We start from the raw sequence: 20,197 nt of genomic DNA, 5'->3' as shown, positions 1-20,197 counted from the left end.
TTTATTTTATAGCCTCTCTAGTCTCCCTGAGCATTTCACAGTCACTATCTCCATCCTGGTCACGTGGTCGGTCGTATGTTACTACTGCTCTATTCTCATCATTCCAGCGTGGAATTACTGTCCATGGAGATTCTGTGGCACAGTTTGCTTCATTTAAGATTTGTACTTGACTCTAGGTTTTCTTTCACATATAGTGCCACTCCCCCACCAGTACGACCTAGTCTGTCCTTCCGATATATTTTGCGCCCTGGTATTATTAAGAGCTAAGTATTATTTCTGATGTCATAGCATGATCTCAAAGTACGCAGTGAGGCATGATCACGTAATGGGATTTCCAAACATGCACTGCCTCTTTCAGATAACTGCACACACAGTGAATGCTACAAACCCTGAATATAAAACAAAGCCCCGAAGGTTCAGATTACAGCTTCCCGCTATGGGAAATTGGTTTTTACGGCTAGCATTTCAGAGGCGCAGACAAACTGAGACACAAACAATGGATCAGATTATGACCTCAGCCATGCCTTGATTTCAGTTATCTGGCTTCACAGACTTCCGTGCAGCTACTCCAGATTTGCATCAACATTGAGATCAGAAACTGACCCAACCACTCAATACCACCTCCAGAACCTAGGTGCCCTGCCTTCTTTATTTCCTCTCTCTCTCTGACGTGGAACCTTACAACAACACTTCCATCGCCAGGTATAAAATCTAGGGCCAAGTTCTGCACTGGGCCCCCTCCCAGTGCAACTCAGGAAGGATACTCAGGGCGCAGAGTGTGGTCAACTGCAGTCATCCAGGTCTTCATACCCAGTTTTATCTTCTCACTTGTGCTCTCTCAGAAATGGGAAGACCACGCCCTGGGGGTAGCTGTATCAAACATAAGAAGCTTGTCTTCACTTTCAATCCCCACCGTAGCTATCCTCTCTAGTTCTTGATGTGCATCTCCGATTGACCTAGGATACCAGCCTCCCCCGCCCACTCATCGTGTTTTCACACAATTCCTTGTGGGCTTTCTCCCACGCAGCCCCCATAAACAGCTTTGGGAGGAGCTCCCCAGCGACGTCTGCAAAACTACCTGGTTATCCTCCCTCAAACTCCTCCTCAAAACTCTGCTTTGCCAGCATCCCCACCAAAGACTTGACAAGGGTTAGGCAGTTGGTGCACTGAAGCTACTGCCTCGCACGCTGGACCCTCTGAGCTCTCCTGTGTGTCTCCACCCATCTCTTGGCTCGTCTTTTACTGAGATTGCACATCCCTCGGGGCAGAGACCATTTTTTGTTCTTTATTTGTGCAGTGCATGGCCTGGTCTAGGACTAGGGCCCCAGGTGCTCTGGGAATACAAATATATAATAATAATGGGGCTGCCCTGGTTCTCCTCTGGCTGTACAGAACGGGCCTGTTTCAAGGATATTTGTCCTTTTGCAAAAGTAGAGATTTTCTTAATGACGGTGCAGCTTGAGTACCCCTAACGCAGCGGCACAGACAGCACCCACGCGTTGCCCCTGTGTAAATATGGGGAGTCTTGGGCTCTCAGGGACAGATTTTTGAAAGTACTCCATGCCCAGCATCTGCCCTGACGACGTCAAGAGAACAACAGGGGTTGCTGGGTGCTGGCCACGTTGGAAAATCTGGCCCTCCGCGCTGACTGGGCCGTGGCCAGTTCTGCGCTGAGGATAGCGACGACGGTTCTTAAACAGGCCTGGTTGTTCAGCTCTCCCTGCCGCTCTGCAGGAGGGAAGGGCTGCTTTCTTTCCAGAACTCCACTGCAGCTGTCTGCACTGCGCGAACTGCAGGGGCGCGCAAGAGTCATTTCCGGTTCTCCGGCTGCCCTCTTGTGAAGCCTCCACCTAGGATAGGTCCTGCTCCTAGGGTGGCTGAAAGTAGGAGATCTGTGCAGCCGGGAACCATTGCACTTGACATGCAGCATTAAGAGGCAAGAGAAGGTGGCTGGCAGAGCAAGGCTGCCTGCACCCATCATGCACGATGAAGGTTCCTCGGGACCCGTGCTGAGGAGCCAGATGAGAAGCGGGATGGAAATGTGATGCCTGTACAGACAGACAATGCACAACTTTCAAAGCACACTGATTTGCACAAGGCACTGTATAAATTCAAATGATTTGATGCTGCTGTTGTTCCACGGGTACCCAACTAACCAAGGAACCCCGCCAGCACCGTGCAGGGGGGAGAAGAAAGCGCTAGTCATTAAGACCCAGAACTGGAATTAGGGAGATGTGGGTTCTCGTCCGGACTCTGGTGCACACTTTGTATATGATTTGGACAAGTCACCTCCCCTGGCTGTGCCCCAGTTTCCTCATCTGTCTGATGGGGAAGACAAGGCTGCCGAAATCACAAGGCAATGGGGCTGGGGAAATTCATCCATACGTGTAAAATGCTTTGGGATCCGCAGATGGAGAGGGCTACAAAGTAGTGCGAGGGACCTGCAAAGCAAGGGACTACAACTCCCATCAGTCCCCTCCCTAATGCACTTCTCCTTCTCCTGTTCCGGTGAACCAGGAAGGGCCTGGCTCTCTTTGGCAGTAGGAGCTGCATGGCAGCAGGGTGCTGGAGGGAAGCCCCGGGAATTGTGCACAGAGCCACAGTGGAGCAGGCTGCACCCAGCTCTGATGTCTAGCTGTCACACGCCGTGCGGCACTGGGGGGGAGTCTCCGCTGGCACAGTCTGTGGAATGCACCAGGGCACCACACAGCTGCATTCAGGAGGGCCCTGGCACAGCTGGCTAGTTACTGCCCCAGGGACCCGGGGCATGCCAAAGAGGGCAGGGAGGAGCCCCGGGGAGCAGGCTGGGGTGGGAGCAGGCTGAACTCCTCAGAGGCGTGCAAGAGCTATTGCCCTGCCCCACGCACCGGGAGTGCTGCACCTTTCTCAGGAAGAATCCCTTGGCTGTTCTCCCGGGCTGCGAAGTCTCCAGCCTGCCCCCAATGCGCAGGCCACTTCCTCCTGCCAGAGTCAAACCAGTCCAGGCACCGATAGGTAACGGCCCTTCTCCACACGCCCCTGCAGCCATTCACTGGGTGCGAGGAACAACCCCTGTGCAGCTGTGAGACGGGGCAGGGGGCTGTGGGGGAAGCAATGGAGCCCCCCCACTGCGCTCCCCAGGCAGAGAGAAAGCAAAGAGCAGGCCGCATGCTGTCTTTCCTCAGTGCTGCGTAGTTTTCAAGGCAGGGCTCTGCTGCACAGCGACACGAGGCATGGAGACCTCCTTTCAAAGCACGAGCACCCACCAAGGGTGCTACGTTACCCCAGCTTGGGGGCTGCGTGAAGACACCCGCTCCCCCCCGTGGTATCTCTAGAAAGCACCAGGTCTGGGCTGTCAGCTGCTGCACCACCTTGGAAGATGGGGAGGTGTCTTCTCCTTTCTCCACCCACCCCGCCTCCCACTTGGGAGAGGCGAATGCTGGCAGAAACACGGCCACTGCACTCAGGGGAGCGTGAGGGCCACTCTGTGCCTTGTGCTTCCCTCCTCACTCTGCCCAGACATGGAGGCCAGGCACACTCTTCCCCGGCGGCGAGTAACACGGTAGCTAACAGCCCAGTTCGAAAGCCGTGAGAGTCTAGCCTACTTTCTCCTTGAAGATTTAAGGGAAAACGTTAAATCCAAGAAGTGCAGGAGACCAACGTTTCTTGACTCTCACAAGTTTCAGGCAGCGGAATCCCATCGTGGCGGCAATTCCCCTGCAGAGCTCCTCTCCAGATCAGCAATCTGCAGCTTGTGCACGTGCGCGCACAACTCCCACGCGCTGCTCTCAATAATGCATGGTGTGTGCCGCCCTCGAAGCCGCCGACCACAGAAGCCCTTTGGACTGTTCAGGAAGAAAGTGGCGGAGAGACATCAAGGTTTGCCATCTTCCTGTCAGGTCTTGTTTGCATCACGAGAGCGTTCGCGTTTCAGAAAGCTTTTAGCAGGAGGCTGGGGCCCGTGTGGGCAGTCGGAGGACTGGAGAAAGCGTTGCTGTGAATTTCAGGCTCACTTGACTTTCCCGAGATTCAGAAGAGAACTCGTGGACACGAAGCTCCTGAAAGCCTCTCTCTGTCCCGGGGGCACATCTCCTCTGCAGTGTGAGTGGCAGCAGCACGCCAGGAGGTGGCAGGAAGCCCTGGTTTCTGCTCTCCTAATGGCCAGGATGGCCCAGCACCAAAGCAGCCCACAGTGTGGGGATTTAAGAATCGGAGGTTTTTTTGGTTTCAGTGTTTCAGGGCCTGATCCTGCCGGCCTGCCTCACACTGGACTGAGCCATCCTTTACGCCATGAAATGAAGGCAGCAGCATGCTGAGTAAGGTACTAAGAGCAGCAGAATCTGGCCCTTAATGGATGCAGCATCGCACTGAGACGGCCTCCGCTTTACCTAGCGCCAGTAACAGCATAGGCGGCGGCATTGCACATGCTCTCTGCCCACCAGCGCTGTGGGAGCGAGGGCAAGTCAGGCCCCAGGGTCTGCTCAGTCCTTATCCAGCTAGATAAAACTGTTCTCTGCTCTCTGTTGGGAACGCCATTGGGGTCAGAAGAGAGTCGTTTAACAAAAAAAGGTGGCAGCAGCAGGACACTGGAATATGCAGTCCAAGAAAGCAGGAAGCTGAGCATAAATGGAACGAGAGCCCCACAAGTGTACAAGTGGGGGCGAATTACAGTCCAAAAGGAAACGGATACACCACACCAGGACGGAGGAGCTTCACTCCAGCCATGAACAGGAGCAGTTGTCAAGTTACTAGACCAATGAGAAATGGGCAGCAGAGAGAGATTATATTACAGCATCCGAGAAAGCTGCTTTTGATCCTGGGAAGTACTGACCAGAGCAGAGGATCCAAGTTTTGATCAAAATGGTCTCTTCTGGCCTATTAAATCTTCCACCACTTGTGGAAATGCCCTCCCCGCCCCAACCGCTGTTTTTTTCCCTTCTGTGACTTCAAAATCCCCACTGTTTTCCCCTCCACTGACCCCATAGCCCAGAACCCACAGCACTATTTCAGAAAAATAAAGTTAAAAAAACCCACCACTTTTGACAGTGTATTTCATAAGGACTGTTTTTAAAGTGCATGGTGTATGGCTATAAAGTCAGCATTTACAGTCCGTGCATATTGATTTATTTTACCTCTTTAAATGCATTGAGTAGAGCTGGTCAAACAGGTTTTTACTAAAACAGTTTTTCCACGAGAAGATACAGTTTCATCAAAATCAAAACCGTTTCTGGTTCAATTCGACTTTTTATAGAGGATAAAGTAAAAAAAAAAAAATCATTTCAACATTCTCCTTTCATTTTTACTCTTTCATTACATTAAAATTTTAAATGTCATGTTATATTGATATGTTTTATTAGGTAAGAGATATATTTAATACTTTCTATTATGTTTTGATATTATTGAAGCCAAATCTTCACTACTTTTGAATCAAGTTTTTTGGGGAATTTTTGTTTCCCAGGAAATCCCAATTCAGAATGAAAACAAATTTCAAAACGTTGGAATTTCCCAGGGACTGGAAATTCTGGTCTCCAGCCAGCTCTGTTACTGAGATTATAATCTATCGCCATTCTCATTTAAATGCCATGACTGCTGCATTTCCTAATTATATAGGCCCAGCAAACGTAATCACTTCAGCAATCCTGTTTTCATAGAATCATGGAAGTGTGGGACTGGAAGGGCCCTCGAGAGATCATCTCGTCCAGTCCCCTACACTCAAGGCAGGACTAAGTAATAACCAGACCATCCCTGACAGGTGTTTGTCTTACTGGTTATTAAAAACCTCCCATGGTGGAGATTCCACAACGTCCCTAGGTAATTTGTTCCAGTGCTTAACTACCCTAACAGTTAGGATTTTTTTCCTAATGTCCAACCTAAACTTCCCTTGATGCAATTTAAGCCCCTTGCTTCTTGTCCTGTCCTCAGAGGTTAACAAGAATAATTTTTCTCCCTGCTCCTTGTAACAAGCTTTTATGCACTGGAAAATTGTAATGTCCCCTCTCAGTCTGCTCTTCTCCGGACTAAAGAAACCCACTTTTTTCAATCTTTCCTCATAGGTTTTGATTTCTAGACTTTTAATCAATTTTGTTGCTCTTCTCTGGAGTTTTCTCCGATTTGTCCACATCTTTCCTGAAATGTGGCACCCATAACTGGACACAATACTCCAGCTGAGGCCTTATTAGCATGGAGCAGAGAGGAATAATTACTTCTTGTATCTTGGTTACAGCACTCCTGCTAATACAGCCCAGAATGAGGTTTGGGGTTTTTTGCAGCAATGTTACACTCTTGACTCATATTTAGCTTGTGATGCACTGTGACCCCAGATCCCTTCCTAGGCAGTCATTTCCTTTGTATGTGTGCAACTGATTGTTCCTTCCCCAGTGCAGGACTTCACATTTGTCCTTATTGAATTTCACCCTGTTTACTTCAGACCATTTGTCCAGTTTGTCCAGATCATTTTGAATTTTAATCCAATCCTCCAAAGCACTTGAAACCCTGCCCAGCTTGGTATCATCTGCAAACTTTATAAGTGTACTCTGTATGCCATTATCTAACTGAAGATATTGAACAGAACTGGACCCAGGACCAATCCCTGCAGGACCCAACTCAATATGCCCTTCTAGCTTCACTGTGACGCACATAAAAGTACTCTCTGAAAACAGTTTTCCACCAGCTCTGCACCCACCTTATAGTAGCTCCATCTAGGCTGTATTTCCCTCGTTTGTTAAAGAGAAGGTCATACGTGACAGTATCAAAAACCTTACTGAAGTCCGGATATACCACATCTACCATTTCCCCCCATCCACAAGGCTTGATACCCTGTCACAGAAAGCTATTAGGTTGGTTTGACCAATCTGTTCAGGACAAATCCATGTTGACAGTTACTTATCACTTCTAGGTGTTGGCAGATTGACTGCTTGATTATTTGCTTCATTGTCGTTCTAGGTGTTGAAGTTAAAGTGACTGGTCTGTAATCCCCTAGGTTAGCCGTATTTCCCTTTCTAAAGATTAGCACTATATCTGCTCTCTTCCAGTCTCTGGAATCTCTCCCGACTTCCATGACTTTTCAAAGATAATCGCTAATGATTCAGATATCTCCTCAGTCAGCTCCTTGAGTATTCTAGGATGTATTTCCTCAGGTCCTGGCAACTTGAAGACATCTAATGTGTTTAAGTAATTTTTAACTTGTTGTTTCCCTATTTTAGCCCCAGATCCTACCTCATTTTCACTGGCTTTCCCCCACTCACTGAGTACTGGGCCTACCCTGTCCTTGGTCTTCCTCTTGCTTCTATTGTATTTGTAGAATGTTTTCTTGTTACTCTTTATGTCTCTAGCCAGTTTAATCTCATTTTGTGCCTTGGCCTTTCTAATGTTGTCCCTACATGCTTGTGTTTGTTTATATTCATCCTTTGTGATTTGACCTAGTTTCCTCTTTTTTGTAGGACTCTTTTTTGAGTTTCAGGTCATTGAAGATCTCCTAGTTAAGCCAGGGTGATCTCTTGCCATACTTCCTATCTTTCCTAATTTGCTTTTGTGGCCTTAATGAAGTCTCTTTGAAAAACTGCCAACTCTCTTGAACTGTTTTTCCCCTTAGACTTGCATCCCATGGGATCTTACCTACCAACTCCCTGAGTTTGCTAAAGTCTGCCTTCTTGAACTCCATTATTTTTATTGTGCTGTTTCCCCTCCTACCGTTCTTTAGAATAATGCACTCTGTCATTTCATGATCACTTTCACCCAAGCTGCCTCCCACTTTCAAATTCTCAACCAGTTCCTCCCTATTTGTCAAAATCAAATTTAGAACAGCCTCTCCCCCAGTAGCTTTCTCCATCTTCTGAAATAAATTGTTTCCAGCGCAAGAACTTGTTGGATCATCTGTGCCCTGCTGTGTTATTTTCCCACCAGATGTCTGGGTCGTTGCAGTCCCTCATCACCACCAAGTCATATTTTTTGGATGATTTTGTTAGTCATTTATAAAAAGCCTCATCCACCTCTTCTTCCTGGTTAGGTGATCTGTCGTAGACCCCTACCATGACATCACCCTTGGTTTTTTTTACCCCTTTTAGCCTTACCCAGAGACTTTCAACAAGTCTGTCTCCTATTTCCATCTCAGCCTCAGTGAAAGTGTATACATCTTTGATATACAAGGAAACACCACTTCGCTTTTGTTCTTCACTGTCCTTCCTGGGCAAGCTGTACCCTTCTACACCAATCTTCCAGTCCTGTGTATTATTCCTCCAAGTCTTTATGATGCCAGCTATGGAGACTGTTTGCTTCCATGAGGGCTAGAAATATGTAATCTTTTTAAAAAAGAAAGCTTATATTCGACAAACGTTGGTGACTTCCACCTTAAAAATAACCACATGCCCACCTTCAGAGTTACACCGACTTACTTACACATCGACAGTGATGAACAAAAATATCTGGGCACTTGCGGAACCATGAAATAAAGTCCAGTTCGTAAATGAGAGTGAACTGATCCCAGTTCTCTCCTCCTTCCTGTCCCCAAGTTTTCAGTAACTCCCACTGAAGATGTAGATTCATGGGGAGAAATCCTGGCTTCACTGGAGTTTTGCCATTGACATCAGTGGAGCCAGGGTTTCACATGTAGGTTTTAAGGCCAGACGGGATCCTTATGATCATGCAGTCCGACCTCCTGCATAAAACTCAGAATTTCACCCAGCAATTCCTGCATCAAGCCCAATAGCTTCTGGATGAAGAGGTGTGTGGCGCTCACTGCCAGTCCAACTGACCCCTATCATCTCATTGTTTCCTTGTGATCCCCTGTCCGTATCCAGCTGTTCTCTCTTGTCTTACACTTAGATTGCAAGTCCCTTGGGGCAGGGACCATTTTATTATTCTACATTTGTACAGTACCCAGCACAATGGGGTCCTGGTCCATGACTAGGCCTCCTAGGCGCTATGGCAATACCCATAAATAATACAATCTGGGAGTCACTGGGAGCTGGTCTTACCCTGTACGGGGAGAATATGGTCCAATGTGCACTAGCATCTCACAATCCATTTTACTACCACGCTTCAAACTCATTAGCCTACATCCCTGAAATCAGTGCATCTTCCAGGGAGCCCTGACGGTGGGGTGGTCTCCGGTGGACTTTAAAGCTGCTGCTCACCAGTGCCTGTCCCCTCCCCTGGAGGCAAAGACCTTGGCTGGTGCCTGCTGCCCCTCTTGGCTCAGGGGTCTGAACGGCACCCCCACGGTTAAATCGAGTCCTATGTTCTTTCCTCCTTTCAGGCTGAAGGTCTGTAACTAGCGGAACGGGTGAATGCCCGCTCTGAAATAATTGTGCCACGCCCCTTATTCCCAAGTGACGTTTTAATTCTGCTGCTGCGTTCTGCCCTTCGCACCGGGCTGCCCGGGACCGGAACGCCTCTGGCGCTGGGGCGTCCCGAAAGGTGGCTTCAGAAGGGAGCTGCCATTCTCTCTTGAAATCCTGGTATCTGAGCTAGTTGCCCAGGCCTGGATTCTGGTTCATCAGCTGTCAGCACGCATGGAGAAGATGAACACAGGATGCCAGACAGAAGGCAAGTGAAAGCAGCAGGAGGGGCGTGGGTGGGGACTAGCAGGCGTCCCCTCCGCAGATGCATTCTGCTTGCCTGCGTTCTCTGGATCCACTATGCCTTTGGGCGCTGCTGTTGGCGCGGTGCCCCTCTCCACGCTAACCTTTGGGCTGCGCAGACAGTAAGCCAAGGCTCTCCCACACTCGCTACGGCACTGAACACACTGTCACCAGGCAGCAAATCACAGCAATGACTAATTGGAAGCAGTAAAAGCAGAATCCTTGGCCCTGTCTCTGGGGCGCAGAGTGCGCTGTCTTGAGGGAACGCTGGGTGACTTAGCGCTTTCCTTGCAGTAACTAGCAGCCTCATGGAAAGTTTTACTAAGATGCTGATTTAACTGAAATGTCAAGTGACCATTAGCCAGCCCTAAATGCCCACACGAGGTGCTCAGGGATGCAGACTCAGCAAAGCACCTAGGCATCGGCTTTAGTGCTTTGCTGTGTAAATGTATTTAATCTCCTCCGGCCAGATTCTGCCACCGTTATTCATGCTGAGCTGTACTTTATTCCATTGATTTCAATGGAGCTACCTGCACAACCAAGTACCACCAAACGTGAGTGAAAGGATCAGGATCTGGCCCTTACGTAACAAGGGCTCAGGGTGTCAAATAGCGTAGGAGTCAAACATCGCTGATCTGACTGTCCTATTCTTTGGTAAGTGGGTGAACGTGATAGGATCCGAGACCCACGTCCTTCCAGAGAAGCATAGAAATTTGAGGCAGTCCAGACTCCCAGCCACATCTGTTCCCTACATTTTTGTTCTCTGTTAGCTTAGTCACTGCAGCCTCAATTATCTCAAGCACTTTGGTCTTTTACCAATTCCCTTGATCCAACAGCATAAACAATTCTCATCCCGGAAAAGTATCCCATTGCTCATTTCCATCCCCTCGCTCTTAGCTATATCTGCCTGTACCACCCTCTGTCCTTGCTCTTTTCAGTCCACCTGTCCAAACCGTTAATCAGGGTTTGGCAAAAGCCGTACCTAGTCACTGGTTTTATTCTTTCCATCTCCAAGATCAGTATCAGCACAACACAGATCCAAACCACTTGTTAAGACATAACTGACCTCAATCAAAGACATCCTCTTTTTGAAAACCTTCCCTCCACATAAAACAGAATATTGCACCCATGAAGAGTGATATTTATCCTCTTTTCGCCACTAGGAAAGATCTTAATTTCAGTTGTCTCTCTAATATCCATGAATTATGGGTAGATTCCACTCGTGGAAGATAGATAGTCGCGTATAAATTATATTGGAAGTCAACAAAGCAAACCAGTATGCCCTTGAGATGCCGCAGGAATGTGAGAAGATGGGAGACCTAGGCTAGCATAACATTTCCTTCTGCCACAACCAATAGAACTAACAGGAAGGGCATTCAGGTTGATGTCCCCAATCTGAATCAGGGACCGTAGGATCTCCCACATTACAGGTGAGTGCCCTGTCCAGTGGGTTATTGGCTAGTCTGTGGTGGAGAGCTCTCATTCACACACCAGACATTCCATTCTGGACCTGAAAAACCTTTATGAGGAAAGTTTAATTGAAACACGTTTCCATGAAAAGCTTTGGTCCCAACAAACTGGCATTTTCTGATGCACAAACCTTCTGTTGAAAAGTTCTGGACCAAATCAGCATACACCTGCCTCATTCTCAACACTTCTATAGTGTTCGGTGAGAGAGATTTGAGTGTATATCAAATTCAGGGGGAGAAATGTCTGAGCAAACATAGAATCCTTTATACAAAGGCACAACTGTGTGGTGTCCTGTTTGAGCACTTTGCTGAATGAGGTGCTTCACTTTGAACCCATGCTTAAACCCCTCCGACTCCACTGACTCAGCGGGATTAGAACAATGTGAAGAACAGAACTTTCATTTCATGGAAATAGTTCACGATATGGCTTCATTCCAAATTGGAATGAAAACTGAACCTCGCAAAACGCTGTGTGATGGCAACTTTTAAAAAATGGAGTTCCATTGTACTCGGCATTCTATTGTAACGCACAACTAAACATTCAAAACAAAGTACCTTCCGGATGAAAAATCAAAACGATTGATTCCAAACGTGTCCAAATGAGACGGTTCAATATTATCAGAACTTCCCCGCCCTGCTCTAAAAATGAAATTCCGGCAAAATCACTCTGATTGCGTGATTTCCGTTTCAGTAGAACCATATACTGTATTCTGACAAAATGTTTCCACGCAACTTTCTCTGACTGGCTCCAAATGGCGTAGATGCATGCACTTAAGTGCTTTGCGCCGAGAGCAGCTGTGAAAAGTGCCCAGTTCTCTATTGCTGCTTGGAAGAATTGCCCCTGAACTCAATGGGAATCATACTCAGCCCGCAGGGAGTGGTGGGCGGTGCCGCCTGTACGTTAATACCTCATAATCCGCACTACTATTAAATGAGACCGGGAACAGCCAGCCAGGAACTCTCAGCTACGTCCTGCAGCTCCTGTCCTTGCCCTCTGAAACTGCGTCACGAAAGCTTCAGCCATCTCTTGACTAACCAACCACCCCAGACTGAAAGTAGGTTTAAAATTAGCTCATCTGAAAAGCCAGATGCATTGGGCAGCCCAGCACTGATGGCCCTTCTTGGGCCGCCTAGCCAGTACCATGCTAGGAATGTTGTTAGAAGACAGGTCCCTTGACTAGGAAGCGAAACGGGGAACTCTTGCCTGAGAAGTAACGGCATGATAATGTCCTGTCAACTCCTACTTGTCTGGAGAGCAGAGGGGCTGCATTTGTTGTCATGTTAAATCAGACTCCTTTTTAAAGAGCGGCACTCATAACTCGTCAGCGCTTCTGTCATGTCCTAACTAGCCAGCCCTGGTTGCACCCGCCTTTCTCTGCGAACCTGCAGAGATTAACAAAGAGCCTGACGTTGGAGCACTAAAAACTTCTGTGCAATGGAGACAGAGCAACATCTCTGGAAGCACCTCATCAGAGGAAAAGTAGCCACGGTACTACGGCCAGCTGCGTTTACAATGTTCTGGGTCCTGAGAGAGCTGGGCTGGGGGCTGGTTAGAAGCGAATCGGGCACACCCAATACAAGGCAGGAATCAAACAACTTTTCCCAATAGAGCTTCTCACACCACAGCCACCTCAATATGTAAGGCTGGATTTCCTTATGGGACGCAGGGAAGTATGCATTTACTGTGCGTAGCTGGCAGGTTTAACAATACTGTACTTCTTGTGTGGGGGGAGGGAAGGGATTAAGTAAAGTATAGCCATTAGAGGTCAAAAGTGGTGTGTACTAGGTGTTAAAATATTCACCAGCCGATTAGAGGAGCAAGTGTAGAACCAGTTGATTTTAGCTAATGACCTTGAAAAAGGCATAGATAATATTGTAATAACCCTGCAGAAGCAGTGGTGAAATAGTTATCACAATACAGGGAGATACAAGCCCTGTTAATACACACACTTCCCTGGATCCTTGTTTATTATTATGCAAAACATGTTTGTTATACAAAAAATGATCGAACCGAATGAAAAGGCAGAGAAAGAGAGGAAGTGAAAGATACACAGAGCTCGTAAGGTGACAGAGGGTTTTGTTGTTATTCATGTTTTTTATTGTGCATAATCATTCTTTCATTAGCACTGATCTTTGAAGTGATTTGAGCTGTAATTCCTTGCATTTCAAACTATACATTTTATATTGTAAGCACACACTGCACCCTCGTAAGCAGTCCAGGTTTTTCTCATGGCAAGTCTGTTAGTGTTTTCATAATCATTCCAATAAATAATGTATTATGATTTCCCATTTTAAAAAGGATTAGAAGTCAGAGTTAAACAGCAAAGAATGTGTTACAGCAGTACATTCCATCCTGTGAAAAACAGAAGTGTTATGTACTGGGGCCCAGATTGGTCCCAGCTCTAACTCCACTGAATTATATATAACAGAGAGAGAGATGATTTCAGTACACTTCGCCCAATCCAGAGAGCTTGAATAGCTATGGAAGATTATCTTAGAAGATTAGAGACCTCAGGAGGTCATCTAGGTACTTTTGCTCCACATGGGCATTCACTGCAATAGAACAATGCTCAGCACTTCTCATGGGCAAAGTTCATTGCAGACATTATTTGTATCACCGTAGTGCCGAGATGCTCCAGTCATGGAGCAGGACCCCTGTGCTAGGTGCTGTACAAACAGAGCAAGAAGATGGTACCTGCCCCAAAGAGCTTTGAATTACTTCATCTGCACACAGCCCTGTGAGGAACATAGGCAGGCAGGTTACCCCCATTCTACAGCTGGGGAGCCTACGGTTGAGAGGTTACGTGACTTTTTCAAGGTCACAGAGGCATCAGTGCCAGAGCTGCAGTAGAAATAGCCTAGTAGCAGCTCAAAAACTGTACTTTCTCCTATTTGTGTCTATGGAATACATGTGGGTGTGGTATAAAATGCCATCCGCAGGAGTTTGAGCTGAATCTCTGCGTCATGACAGGAGAATCTATGGTGAGCTCTGCAGTTATCTTAAACAGATGCAGAGAAAACCTTCCTGCACTTTCATGTTGTGTGCAGCTATTACACATCGCAGGAAAACTCCCTGGGGAACATGCTAGAGAGTCCGTCAACACGTTCTGGAGACTGTATTTTACATTCCTCTGTCTGAAAAGCCAGATGCCTTCATGAGCAAGGATCTGATTTCTTTGAGTGCTCTGCACCCACCGCTCCAACAGTTCTCAGTGGCAACAACCAGCACTTCTAAAAAAAAAAAAATCAGATCCCCAGAGTCCAAGAGGACAGGGTAAGGGAGTCAAACTTTTCTATCCCGAAATGTGTCGTGACTACAGAATTTGGCATTTTGGATCTTTCCAAGACAAGAGGCAAGTATTGGTCCCTCAGGGAGAATGTGGGAATCTCTACAGTCTGGTGAGGAAAGCTTCCAATTTCTAAGCTTTGCCCTTGTGACAGAAAACCTGTTAGTGGCCCACAGCTGAATCTTTCCCATTGCCTGAAGCCGAGAACAGGTAATTCCACTTAATTTCCTGCACTTTGCACGCACAAACCAAACACACAAACACTGTTCTTAGCCTATGGGACTTTCTGCCAGAAGATCCCACTGAGGCCATGAGCTTAGTAGGGTTCAAAAGAGGATCACATGTTTATATGGATTGTCAGAAGGTCTCTCATTGCATTAGGCAGGGTAACGCTTTATGGTTAAGGGTTATAAGGCCTTCTGCTGCCTGGCCCTACCTGACAGGGGTTGGGAAGAAAAGTCTCTTGCAGGCTGGCTACGCTAAAGTTGTATTGAAGGGCATTTCTTGCATCCTCCTCTAATGCAGCTGGCGCAGGCAGAGACCAACTAACCCAGTCTCTGTCTGAAGCCCTGGCCTGATTTGGTAGAGCAATTCCCTGGCCAAACTCTTTTCTGATGTTAATAGATGAAACGCTAGGGACGCCAGGGGAGCTGTTCCCATTGACAGCTACAGAGAATTTAGGCTCCTGGGAGAGGAGAACGACCCATTTCCCTGGCCAGCTGGTTTATTTGGAAGCAGCAAGAGGGTTTACAATGCTCAGGTAAGTCCAGGGGAGACAGATCAGGAGGCAGGATGGATCTGGGTGAGTGAACGAAGCCAAGAGGACGTATTAGCGCCTTATTCCAAATCACTGATCACTGCCACAGAGAAACCAGGGCCTGTACCTGACTGCTAGTTAAACACACCTGGGGCAGAGACAAGCAGTAAATCACGGTCTTAAGCAAAAGGAGGAGACAGGACCCGAAGGAGCCTTTGAGAGCCACACACCGGTGCCGCCTGCTGATTCCAGCGTCTCACGAGGGGCAGCAGCTGCAGCCTAGCCAGAGCTGAATTCAATCCTGCTGCAGGACCTCAGTTTAATCCTTTATCTGTGATGCTGAGAGGCATTTAAACCCACAGCCCTTGCTGTTAAGACGACTGAGCCATTCCAGTTCTAAATACCGGGTCTCATTTTCCTCTCACTTAGGCCTGACCCAAAGCCCACTGAACTCAACGGGCTTTGGCCAGGCCCTACGCTGCTGTCAGTCAGTCAGAGCTCCCCCGAGGACGACAGAGTCAGCCCAGCAAAGAGCTGGTTGGGAGGGAAGCCAGGCCCAGTGAGCCATGTCTGCTGGCACGCCAGGACCATGGAACAGCCATTTACAGCACCGAGGAGTTCACTTCCCCGGGACGTTTTGTTCACGAAACAAATAGTTTAATTCTTATGGTGTCAAACTACAGTGTGCAATGATGGGCGTTCCAGTTACCCGGACTGTTCTGGGGGATTCTTGGCGTAATACTGGGGATAAGGTACTCGGAGTAAAGTTCTCAGCTGGATCTGGCCCGCTGATTGTGAGGGAATTCGTCTGACTGAAGGGAACGCTCCTCCTTGGTTTTAAGGCACTCCCTCCTGTCTCCCAGCTGCCACGTCCTCTTTTGCCCTTCCCTGTCTCCCTCCGGCTACTCCTCAATCCTTCACACAGCCTCAGGAGTGTCAGGGACACAGCCCTCTTCTCTGCCGCTCCCGTTGTCGGGTGCTGCTGCTGCCCTTTACCTCCTCCTGCATCATTAGTCCTGGATTGCTTTTCGTGTGTGTGGCTGGAGCCGAACAAACAAAATGGACGCCATTCAGAAAGATTTCAGGGACATTTTTTCGGTCAGAGTTTTCAGACCAGCTCTATTTACAAACCTCATCCCTGCTCTCCCGCCTGAAAATCCTTCTCCTCTGCAAAGATTTCGGAGCTCTAGCTTCTCGGAAGGGCCCCGCACAGCAGTAGGTATTGTACTGCACGGAAGATCACTTCTCTTTAAATCACACAATCTGTGTACCTTGAACAGATTACTGTCTCAAGAATTAATTACTATTTATATCACCGTAATACCCAGGAAACCCAGTCACGGATCAGGGTCCTATCGCACTAAGCCGTGTACAGATCCAGACCGAAAACAGGATGGTCCTGATCCAAAAGTGTTTACAAACTACTTATATAGTTAACAGTAATCATAAATAATAATACCACCACCACTGAGCTCTCAAATAGCTCTTTTCATCCAGGGATCTCAAAGTGCTCTACGAAGAAGTTCAGTATGATGGTAAACTGAACAGATTGATTTAAAGGCACACAACTGATTAGGCTTAATTTACACTTACATTTACTGAGCTGTGAAAGAAAGGGAAGCTTCTGGCATAACCAGAAAGCTGACTGATCTATACCTGTCTACTTCCCGAGAGCCACCCCATCTAGAAAACTAACATGTGATCCCCAGATACCTAGCCCCACTAGCGTAACGACTTATAATTTCCTAACAGGATGCTCCCTCAAGCTACGGCAGAGTGTCCTAGGTAATCAGGGGCGGCTGTTCTGCTCTACTCGATACTGGTGAGGCCTCAGCATTGTTTCGGAAGCCACACGAAGAAATACGCGGAGAGAATCCAGAAGAGAGGGCAAAAGTGATCCAAGGTTTAGAAAACCTGACCTAGGAGGAAAGGTTGAAAGAACTGGGGACGTTTAGTCTTGAGAAGCAAAGGCTCAGGAAGAGCCTGATAACAGTCTACAAATCTATCAGGTTCTCATAAAGAGGACGGTGCTCAATTGTTTTCAGTGTTTACCGAGGCAGGACAAGGAGCAATTGGCTTAGTCCGCAGCAATTTAAGAACAGGTTAGGCAAAAGAGCTCTCGGGGATGGGTCTAGGTTTACATAATCTTGCCTCCGGTGTGGCGGGGGGAATGGACTCTCGAGTTCCCTTCCAGCCCTACAAGTCGGTGATATTGTGGCTTCCCAAAGTAAGAAGTGGAAATCACAGTTATTATTTGAGTGGTTTAAAACTAGATCACAGTATGGGGAGCAGTCCGGAACTGGTCAGGGAACAGAGTGAGGGAGTGAACAGGCCTTTTACACTCCCGGCTGCTCTGAGTGTGATTACAGCATGCCAGGAGGCTATTCCAGTGTCTGAACACTGAGCTCACAGCGCGTACACAAGCATCCACCAAGTGATTTTATCTTGAAAACAGAAGCCCACACAGGAAACTACAGGAGAAGCTAATCAACATCTACCAAAAGGAGGAAAACATACGTAAAAACAACCCCTGGCACCTTGTACTCGTTATGAAACCTAGCGTGTCCATGGGTAACACATTTTCTCCTTCAAGTCGTGGGACACCAGTTCACATCCAGTTCTGTAGTATCTGCTCTGACAAGAATTCGTAACGTACTAGGGTGGTGAAGTATGGCACAAGAGACCCCACAGCTATTTCATCCCATGAGATAGCAACCATGTTATCTTTCAGCAGTGAGGTAACTAGAGGACCTGTGAACTCTATATCAGCAAGTGGTTTAAGTGCCACCGGTGGTCCTAGAGGTTGTGGTGACAGCCACATTACAGATCAATTAGACAGACATCAAAACACGTGACCTGAACTGTGCTGACTATTTCCTATTCAGTGGCCCTATCCCCAGCCCCCCTTCCCAGACACACGTTCTGAAGTCAGAGTAAACCCACGGATAAAAGCAGAGTTACAGTACTCTGGATCTGCACGGCAGTACATGAAATCAGGGTCTGGCCCTGAGACTCTACAAACATCAGAATGAAAGGAATGAAAAATGTATTAACAACAATGACTTGATCGCGTATCAAGAGTGTGAAATTATTTGAAGCGTACAATATTTCTAGCAAAGAACGGCCTTGTTTAATAAATCATTGTGAATCAATTATTTACTTCAAATGAGAAGCTGATGAATAACCTCAGGCCTTTAAATGCCATTTAAGAAAGTTATTGGGGAAATCAGTCAATAAAATGTGTCTCACAGATCTTTTATATGGTGCCAAAAAGACGACTCACATACAGAGACATTCTGCTCAGTTACACTGGGTAAATCCAGAATGACTCCTCTGAAATCAGTGCAGCTACTTTGGTGTGGAGAGCGGAACAGGACCCATTATGGTCTGGTTCACTGGTATAAATCAAAGGTATCTCCTGTGAAGGCAAACGTGTGGTTGCACTGACGTAACACCAGAACAGACCCCGCAAGTTACGTACCCATCCAAAGGAACAACCAGAACAACCTTTAATTAAAGGGCAAAGTACGCTGCCCTGAAACTACATGGAGATAGATACTATGAGGGGCTTGCTAAAGACAGGGAAGAGTCTATTTGATTTTGTACAAAGTGCTTTCCAACACAGCAGCGCTTTCAATAAGCAGGTCTGAAATCACCAAGCGGTGCAGCGTACTTACTGAACTGTAGAGATATCCTTCGCCATTCATGGCCACGTAGAGACCTGCCTTTACCCCCTGGATCGCCACCACACGTAGGCCCACGGGAATGAGATTGAAGAGGGCTGCAGTTGGAAGAAGAACAAGGGAAAGCAACGATTACTGAAGGTGTGATCTATGTTCCCTGTTTTCATGGTCATCGAGCGCCCCCCACCCCTCCCTTTACAAAAGGAGCAGAGTTCCAAACAAGTTCAGGTATTTGCCGTTACTGGGAAGTGTCTGTCACTTGCTTTCAATGATGACCATAGGTAGGTTCTAGAAGTTCCAAGTCCCACTATATCCCAGAAGCCTTTCTGCAGCCCGTCATCCATCTGATCTGAAGCTCTAAGATCACTACTATCCAAGGAATGAAGACTGTCAGGAGGCGCCATCCTGGACTCCAGCAGTATCTCTATGGCTTGAGTCCCTCTGTCCATCTGGACCTGGTGCCAGGCAGCTCGAAAGACAAGACCCTTCAATGCCCTATTTTACTGCCATCCTACTGATTCAAGCCACTTCCTCCCCCATACGTTACAAAAGGTCATTTTACTGCTGGATGCCGCACAGCCCACAAGGCGCCTTCTCCCCCACGCACGGTGGGAGTTTTGCTGTTATTTGTACTGTAATAGGATCAAAAGGATCGCATTATTACATTAAATGTTGATGCATTCATTGTTTCTACTATGGCTACCTGTAATACAGGTAACACCTCGGTATACCCGCTGAGATCAGAGCCCCCCTGCACTGTAGCTGGGGTCTGTAGATGCTACTGTACACCCACCAAGACAGTCTCTGCCCCAGAAAGCTGACAATCTGGATAGACCAGACAGAGGGGGACACAGAGCCACACAGAGGTGGACTGATTTACTCAAGGTCCTACAGGAGGTCAGTGGCAGAGCTAGGCCCAAACCCAGGTCTTCTGAATTACTGACTAGGGCCCTATCTACTGGGTCACACGGCCCCTCCCCATTAACCAGTGGCATTTCAGAAACCTCTAGCAGTGGCCTAGTCTAGCTTTTCCACCCACAACACAACCACAGAGATAATGCCCCGTGTCTCATGACCGTCTCCTGCTAGGAAAGAGTCCCAGAGTAGAGAACTCCCATCTGTAGCCTTGACGAGTCATCAAATATCAGGTCTCAAACACATCGCTGTTGAGGGAGTTCGTATCGTCTCTCCTAAACCTTGGCCCAGAGTAACTGCTGGGGCAGCGGGGGGAAGAATTAGCAAACACTTCACTGATAGGTTGTTTTATATTTAGTCCTGCATTTCTCAAAAGGTTTGTAATATTCAAATCAGCCTCCTGGGGGATGTATTAATGGGTAGAATGCAGGGGAGAAGGTCAGTGATAAATAGCATGCCATTGATCATGTGACTTTGCAGTTTATTGCATGGTTATGGATAGGTACACCTAATCATTCAGTTTATTTTA

At 47.5% G+C, this 20,197-nt stretch overlaps 1 protein-coding gene across 4 annotated transcripts in view; it reads right to left on the bottom strand.

Moving 5' to 3' along the window:
- FGF12 (fibroblast growth factor 12) overlaps positions 1-20,197 on the bottom strand; it is a 239,711-nt gene that overhangs the window by 54,505 nt on the left and 165,009 nt on the right. For all 4 annotated transcript variants that reach the window (XM_067561055.1, XM_067561056.1, XM_067561054.1 and 1 more), the window contains one exon: positions 18,748-18,851. In XM_067561055.1, the coding sequence (XP_067417156.1) occupies positions 18,748-18,851 (104 nt within the window). The remainder of the gene's footprint in view (positions 1-18,747; positions 18,852-20,197) is intronic.

This window comes from Emydura macquarii, unplaced genomic scaffold (genome assembly GCF_026122565.2).
Source record: "Emydura macquarii macquarii isolate MOO-44397 ecotype Brisbane River unplaced genomic scaffold, CSIRO-AGI_Emac_v2 contig_2365, whole genome shotgun sequence".
Lineage (NCBI taxonomy): Eukaryota > Metazoa > Chordata > Testudines > Chelidae > Emydura > Emydura macquarii.
The sequence above is the reverse complement of the archived record's forward strand: the minus strand, read 5'-3'. Positions and strand labels throughout refer to the sequence as shown.